At 58.6% G+C, this 7,948-nt stretch overlaps 1 protein-coding gene across 1 annotated transcript; it reads right to left on the reverse strand.

Moving 5' to 3' along the window:
• Nucleotides 1–1,274: 1,274 nt before the first annotated feature.
• Cbx4 (chromobox 4) lies at nucleotides 1,275–7,236 on the reverse strand. Its single transcript, XM_051159170.1, has 5 exons — nucleotides 7,071–7,236; nucleotides 6,879–6,922; nucleotides 5,661–5,726; nucleotides 3,614–3,680; nucleotides 1,275–3,415 (listed from the first exon to the last, which is right to left on the reverse strand). The coding sequence occupies exons 1-5, from the start codon at nucleotides 7,137–7,139 to the stop codon at nucleotides 2,003–2,005; spliced, it is 1,659 nt and encodes a 552-aa protein (XP_051015127.1). The 5' UTR covers nucleotides 7,140–7,236; the 3' UTR covers nucleotides 1,275–2,002.
• Nucleotides 7,237–7,948: the final 712 nt, after the last annotated feature.

Genomic DNA, 7,948 nt, shown 5'->3' on the forward strand with positions numbered 1-7,948 from the left:
CCCAAAGGCTTTTTTTTTAAAGCGGTTCCCTTCCCTCCTCCCCTCCCCCGGCCCGCACCCCTCCCCCAGCCCCAGCCGCTGATGGCCTGCAGCCAACACTGGCCACCACGCTCAGCCAGCCTCCCGCCCTCTAGGCCTTCCTCTCCATCCCTTCCCCAGCTTTCCAAACTCTGCCCCCCTCGAACTACCTCAGCACTCTCCTACACACACACACACACACACACACACACACACACACACACACACTGAACCACACGCTGCCATGTTCTGCCCTGGTGCCACTTCAGGCTGGGCTCTCGGTCCTGGGCTGAGACTTTGCAAGCCAGAAGAAACCCGGAGCTCACTAGATCCCCCCAAGCCCGAGGCCACAGGGCCTGCTTGGCCACCGAACCAAGAGGAAGATCGCTGAGTCTGCAGAAAGCGGGCTGCTGCTGGTGGCTTCCTGGCCCGCTGAGCCGCACCCCTGGCCTAGGGGCCATTAACCCCTTTTCTTTCCATTCTAACCACGCCTAGCACCTTGTCCTTGTCACCACCAGGGAGATGAGCAACTAGTGTCAGCTCATGCCGCAAAGGAAAGAAGGGTGGCAAAGCAGACCCAGCAGGTCTGTCACCCCCTCCCAAACCATCCAGCAGAAGGCCCTCCGTTCCAGTCTCACCGCCCCCCCCCAAGCAGTTCACTTGCTCCAGCCATGGCCTTTGGCCTGGTGGTTTCCGGGGAGAGCCTGGCAGAGAAAGGGCCTCCTCTGCTTCCTTGGAGGGGCGGGGCCGACAATATCAGCGAGGGACAGCCCTAAAGAGTTGGGGTCCACTCCACTAGTGTCTTGGCCCACAGCAAGGAAAGCTGAGAAACGTTCTAGGACCCAGCTTAGGGGCTTGGGCAAGGATCACCAGAATGAGAAACAGGGTCCAGGAAGTGGGGTGCAGCCACTGCTCACCCCTGCACCCTTCCTCTATAACCCAGAAGTTGTTGGATTTGCCAGCTACACGGGCATCGCCAGCCAGAAGCCTGGGGAATACAGGGACTCTGGTACACCCCCCCCCCACACAACCCTACCCTTTCAGTCCAGCACCTCTCAACTTTCCCACATCCTGTCACCTTCCAATGTAGCAGTCCCTCTGGAGACACCAGACCCCACAGCTTGACTTGTACAAAGGATTAGCTGCCCTGCTGGGACGTCTTTCTCCATGTGACCTAGGCGGAAGTGGGGAGAGGAAGCATTCATCCTCCTTCCCCGAACTTCTGATATGATCTGAGCTAATCTCGGACAGCGGACTGCGCCTTCAACATCTCCGTTTAATATTTACATTCAAGCAGGTAATAATTGGAAGCTTATAGTTCAGACATTTCTATAGCAGCAGGTTCTAGAGAGCTCTTTAGCCTTTTAAACAAACTTTTTTTTTCACATAGAAACAACACACCCACCCATGTGTACAGTATCAAAAAATATATACCAAGGTTACTGGTGTCACAGTTCCTAGAGAGGAAATAAAAATCAAAATACTGAATGAAGGGGAAAGAAAAGGCCAACTGAAAATAGTCTGTTTGACATAGAATATAACATATCTACAGGAAACTCCATAAATCTAGGCTTTTATATTTCAATATATAAATACCTACAAATAAATATATATATATGTATATATCAGCCCAAGAAGGGGATAGTCGGGCCTTCTGAGATCAAACAATACATTTCAAGAATAACACCACGTACAAACCGGAGTAGAGTCAGCACTTGACAAGTTAGCACGGTTAAAATATAATACTATAACTCTGAGACCGCCTTGGGGCTGCAGGGTCAGTTCTGGTGGTCCACGGGGAGGGCTCGGGTCTCCTATAGGGAAGGGGAGGTGGCGGGGAGACCGCAGGCACCGCGTGGAAGGAGACTGTGAGAGATGGACCCAAGGAGTGAGGGGGGCAGGCTGGCCATCGCCACTGGGGCTTCTCCTTGGGACCCTCTGCGTGACTGCAGGTGCTGAGTCCCAGTGGGTGCAATTCTTCCCACTACACGGTCACATACTCCTTGAAAGTGACGGTGAGGCAATTCGCCGTGACGTCAGTGATAATTATATTCCCAAAGAAGGGCTTGAACTCGCTCAGGGGCTCCGCTGGCTCGTCCTGGGCCTCAGCGGGAGGTTTCTCCGCGGCAGTGGCCGGCGCCACTACTGCCGCCAGCGCTGGAGCCTCTGGCTTCACCTGGAGGGAGCTGGGTGTTTCCCCGGCATCGCTGCGCATTTTGACACAGCGCAAGTCTATGGGCTCATCCAGGTCCGAGTCCAACAGGATGACCTCGGGCTGCGGAAGAGAGGCTGCTGTGGGGGATACATTGGCAGGGTGCTCTGAGACCGGGCTGCCCCCCAGACAGGTCGGTGTGCTGATGCTCCGAGCAGTCAACCGCTTCTTGCAGGGCTCACGCTCGCCATGGGTCTCCGAGAGGCAGCGCTTCCGCGCATGGGAGAGGTTCAGGCCCACCGTATGGTGGTGGTGGTGATGGTGGTGGTGGTGGTGGTGGTGGGCGGGTGGGTGTGAGCTCCTGGCTGGGTCCCAGGCCAACAGGTCTGGCTTAGTGGTGAGCTGCAGCGGCTGCTCACCAAAGGCCTCCTTGGTTGGAGAAAGCTTTCGAGAGCCTAGGTCCTGGGGCTGAGGGTCCCCCGACACCAGAGCCTCCTCCTCTCTGCGTTTGCAGGGCATTTCTGCTTTCTTCTCCTCAGCACCACCCGCCGCCTTTTTAAAAGTCCTGTCGGCCTGGGAATGGCGCTCCTCCGCAGCAGCACGTTTCTTGTGGCTGGGGGAGCGCGCCTCCCCCTCCGCTGCCTCGCCGGACTTGATCTTCACCGCCTGCATGCCGTTCTCCATATACTTGCTCATCACAATCACGATGCGCCCGTTCTTGTTCTTGTTCTTGACGATTTTCATCTTGCCCCCGATGCCGTTGCCGGCCACCGCCTCCTTAGGGGCTGGTGTCATGCCGTTGGGAGGGCACTTTTCTGGGCCCTTGCCCGGAGCACCTGACCCTCCCCCCAGCGGCTTCACTGCCCCGAGGTAGCCTTTGGCTGCAGCTCCGTGGGCCCACTTGTCAGGAGGATGACTCTTGGCGCCCAGGTCTGGGCAGGTGGGGCTGGGTGCCTCCTTCTGGCCGCCCTGGTACTGCAGGTCGTACATTTTGGGGTCTGGCTGGTAGGGGTGGTGCTTTTTGCTATTTAGCTGGTAGTAATACTTGCTGCTCTTCCCCGGTGGCGGCGGCTTGCCAGACCTCTCCTTGCTGTGTGGCTGGTACTGGTGGTGCTTCTTGCTGTTGAGTTCATACTGGTGCCCCTGGCCCTTGCCTGGGGTGCCCAGCTCCAGCTTGGCACGGTTGTCAGCAGAGGAATCTTGAAGCCCCGTCAGGACATTGGAGCGGCGGGCAAAGGTGGGCACCTAGGGGGAGAGAGGAGGGAAAAGGTTGGCCCTATGGCATGCTGGGAACATCCCACGGGTAGCGGTTGCATCATAGGGGGTGGGACCAGAAGTCCTAGGGCAATTGGGATGCTCCCGCCACGAACTGTAAGTAATTTGGGAAGCACTGTTTAGGGAAGGGCTTAAGCTGGGACCCCAGGACCAGCTCAGAGTATTCACCTGCACCACCAGTGGTTTGGGCTTGGGCCCTCTCTTGCGATATCCCATCAGCTGCTCCTGCCGTTCCCTGGGGAGGGAACAGGGTCGCAAGGTTAGTGTCCTGGGTCTTCCTTAGGGTCAGGAACACCCTGTTCCCTGGCCCTCCTTGCTTTTGCTACTGACAGGAAGGAACCAGCTGGGAGACAGAAGACAGCTAATTGTTGTCCGTTGGGAACCTTCCTTAGAGTCCCAAGTATTACATCCACTTCTTAGGCAGAAGGGGTCCCCGAAGTGACTCTCAGATGTAAGCTTTCTGCTCCCTTCCCTTCCCCCACCTGCCGCAACCCCCCTTGATATCCAGGAGACTGCAGCACTGGGCACAGCTTTGGGAGTTCTGGGAAAAGGGTGTGTGTGCTGACCTCCTGGCCTTTCCAGGGCAGAAGCGTGGATGCTAACTACCTCATTAAGATTCAGATAAAGGGAGCCACCTTTGAAGGGAGGACTCCTTTTCTTAAACGGTCAGGCATCCAAAGGAGGGACTGCGCTCTTGTTTACTTAGCGGCAAATAAGCCAATTAGGGGATGGGGTTGGGGTTGGGGCTGGGGCTGGGGCTGGGGCTGGGGCTGGGGAGCGCCTCTGAGGCTAGGGTCTAGCTAGGTTTTCAGCCACCTGGCGAACTGGAAGGGGCTCTGCCCGCCTGGGTGAGCCAGTGGGCGGGCGGCTCGCAGAAGCCCCGCCTCCTCAGAAGAACAAGATCCTCTCTATCCGGGTTTCCAAATTAATACAGTTGGAGGGTGGGGGGACCGCTGATCTCCACCACCAAGCTCCACTTGCTATGCCACCCAGTGTGACTGACTGTCCCAAGCACTGCCCGGCCCTCCATGAGCCAACCACCCCTCCACAGGTGTTCAAATTCTGGATCAGAAACCCACTTCCCAGCTACTCCAGTTGCTACCCCAACTCCAAAGACCCTAAACCAACCCAAGGGAATTCTGCCATGCCCTGGGGCCAGGTTGGGGTCTGATTCCAAAGTTGCATGGCATTGCAACAGCCTGGATTATAATTCTTCAGGGACCCATTATGCAACATGGCATCAGCTGCTGACATGGTTACAGGGTAGTGGAGTCCCAGGTGAAGTCGGGGCAGGTTCCCGGTCCTATACCCCTGGTGTCCCGGGAAAGCAACTCTAGCTCTCAGGGTCTATCGTTTACGGTTTTAATGGCAAATGCACCACAGGAAATACTTCAAAATAAAAGAGGGATGGAAGGCTGCGGGGTGGCGCAGCTCTGAGGACTCCTCCCCTCCTCCCCGCCCTTCCCCCTCTACCCTCTACGAAACAGAACCACAGCCACCAGTGGTGAATCCAGCTGCAGCAGCTGCAGCCTGGCAAGCATCTGTTTGCAGGAAGATGAGCACCCCCACCCCATACACACACACATCAGACAGCACTCACTCATGCCCTCTGGCCAACCTCCCCCCACAACTTGCCCCACAAAATTACAGCAGCAAGGTTGTGAAGAGCTCGGGCTCCTGGTAGCATCTACTAACTGCCACCTCCCGCTCCCTGGGTCTTGGGGGCATAAGGCCTTGTCAACTTTTATCCGGCTGCCAAGAGGTTAAGTTCAGTTCCATGACGTTCGGGGCGGTTTCACAATGCCAGCTCCTTCAGAGCTGCCCCGCGAGGTGCCAGTGCCAAGCGGGCAGTGGCTGCAGGAAAGCAACACCTAGGCTCCGGGGGTGGGGCTCCAACGTTGCCATGGGGAGGGGGCCACGGGGGTTCAGGTAGTTTTCCAGGCAGACCCAGAGTCGTCCACCCGCACTCTTCCAGCATTTGCCCCCCAAACACTAGCCTACCTTCCCCAGCCCTACCCTGCCCCCACTCCAGAGCTGCAGAAACCGCCAAGGACATTGGTTAGAGAAGCCCAGGCCGCAGCCTTGCCCATCCGGGTTTGTTGGGGGTGGGGCTCTTGCCTGCCCCCTCTCACCTCTTCCCCCCTTTCCGATCCAGCCATCCACTTTCCCATTCCCACGTATGGCCAAGGTAGCAGGCTGGCAGGGGTATGCTCACCTGTTCTGGAAGGCGATCAGCAGACGGGGATCCAAGATGTTCTCCTCCGGTTCCCACGTGTTATATCTTGCAAGTGAAAAAGGAGGCGGAGGGGGGGGGCACAATGTAAAAAAAAAAAAAAGGCCAGGTTGGGGAATGACACAAGGCCCTATGTGGCTTCCTGAACCATAGGGAGAGTAGACAGTAGGTTTCTGAAGGCCTAACACAGTTCTTAATTACCCCCCAAGTTAAAATAAACACACAAGGGAAGGAAGAAAGGGGGGTGAAGAAAATGAAACTAGCAGTTTATTTTGCAGTCGTCAAGAATTTTAAGCATGTTACTGTGACGTGTTCCAAGGCCACTTTCCTCTCCAGGAACCCCTCGTGCAAGCAGTCCAAAGTCGCAGTGCCCTCCTATCCCCAGTCTCCAGTAGGGCTCCAGCCGGTCTGCACTGGACCCCTAATCCGATAACCCACAGTCCAGCGGCCCCCCATACTCCCTCAAGGCCAGGGAGACCGCTGTCACTAGCAAGCAAACCCCAAATACTCAGTCGTACAAAAATATGCCTCTCTCTCTCTCTCTCTCTCTCTCTCTCTCTCTCTCTCTCTCTCTCTCTCTCTCTCTCTCTCTCTCTCTGTGTGTGTGTGTGTGTGTGTGTGTGTGTGTCTGTTTCCATCCGGTGCCTTCGCATTTCAAATTAAAGAAAAAAAATCCCCACCGAAAGAGCTGCAGTGACAGTTCTCAACATTTTCTGCCTTTTTTCTTCTCTACCCTGCACCACCAGGAGGGAGTATGCACACAATTGCATTTTAGTCGCTTTTTAATTTTTTTTTTTTTTTTTTTTTTTTTTTTTTTTTTTTTTGGTTTTGCAATATGGAGCCGTTCGGTGGAGGGAAAGGGGAAAGGAGCCATTTTCTGCTGCACATCAGTCAGTGCCTGCGCCCTCCCTCCCTCCGCCGGCCTCCCGGGCTCGGCCCCGTGTCTCTCCAGCTCCTCCGGCTCCTTTTAGCGCATAAATTAGTGATGGCATTTCCCGGAGAGCGGAGCACAACACAGGGCGCCCGGCTCGGGCTCGGCAGCTCGGCTTCCCAGTGCCTGCCACCGACTTCCCCACCCCCTCCTCCCTCCACCCCACCTCCACCCCGCCTCCCGTCCGCTCCCCCACCACCCCACCAGCTCCACGGATCCGCCGGCCAGGACGCCTGGTGCCGGGGCACCCGGCCCCCACCGCCACTTACTTGGGGGACCAGCCTCTCCATTTCACCAGATACTCCACTCTGCCCTGTGGTGGGGGAAGAGACAGCACTCCATCAGCTTCCGCGGGATCCCCGGCTCCGGCCCGCAGCCTCCCCACCCCCTCCGCGCCTCTCGCTCGCTGCTCCCACCGCCGCTCCCGCGCCTCGGCGCCGCCACCCGCGCGCCACCCCTACCTTGCGGATCCGCTTCTTCTCGATGCTCTCCACCGCGAAGACGTGCTCGCCAACAGCTGGCAGCTCCATGGCCGAACCCGAGCGCGCAGGGGCGCGAGCGGCCGGCGCGGCTGCAGGCACAGCTGGCTCTCGCCGGCGCCCCGATGCGGTCCTGTGCAGGGACCTCGCCACACGTTCTGCCCTCGCCGCCGCCGCCGCCGCCACTCGCCCCTCAACAGCCTGGCCGCCGCCGCCGCTGCCTGCACCCGCCCGCTCTCTGCTCGCGCTGCTCGCACAGACAACTGAGCCCGGGCCGCCGCGGCACGAGAACTCATGCAAATCCCGGACGTCAGCGGGCGGGGCCTCGCAGGGCCCAGCTTGGCGTCAGGGGGCGGGCCGCGCCACGGATTGGTGCAGCCCGGCCTACCGGAGGCCCCTGGCCTGGGCGGCAGGGGAGGAGGAGGGCGCGGGAGGAGGAGGGGGGGAGGGAGGAGGGCTCGGGAGGTGCAGGGGAGGGATCTGCGAGCTGGGAAAGTGAGCTGGGGCCGCGGAACAGAGGTGTGTCTGCCTAGGCTGCCGGGGTGGGCACCTCGACTAGGCCCACTCGGATCGCAGCCAGACGTTTGGGTCTCTCCCGACCCCACCCTCGGCCGCAGTTTCTCCCCGTGCTTGGCCCGGGGATCCCTGCTGGGGGCCACGGAAGGCATCCACTGCACTTCACGGTTACTCTCAACTACGTCTGTCCGGCGGGGCCCTGGACGCACAGGGGATTCTCCGACAGGGGGCGGGATCGAGGCAGGGGCAGATCACACCCCCCACCCTCGGTGCCCACCACCGCCCCGCCCCACCCTGCCAGGCTCCCGGCATTTAGGAAGGCGAGGCAGAGAGAGAAAGAGTGA

Source organism: Acomys russatus, chromosome 16 (genome assembly GCF_903995435.1).
Source record: "Acomys russatus chromosome 16, mAcoRus1.1, whole genome shotgun sequence".
NCBI lineage: Eukaryota > Metazoa > Chordata > Mammalia > Rodentia > Muridae > Acomys > Acomys russatus.

Coding starts and splice junctions, on each gene's coding strand:
- Cbx4 (XM_051159170.1), bottom strand. CDS start 7,139: ATGGAGCTGCCAGCTGTTGGCGAGCACGTCTTCGCGGTGGAGAGCATC. Junction 6,923..7,070: donor AGAAGAAGCGGATCCGCAAG/GTAGGGGTGGCG, acceptor CCCCCACCACAG/GGCAGAGTGGAGTATCTGGT. Junction 5,727..6,878: donor TGGAGAGGCTGGTCCCCCAA/GTAAGTGGCGGT, acceptor TTCACTTGCAAG/ATATAACACGTGGGAACCGG.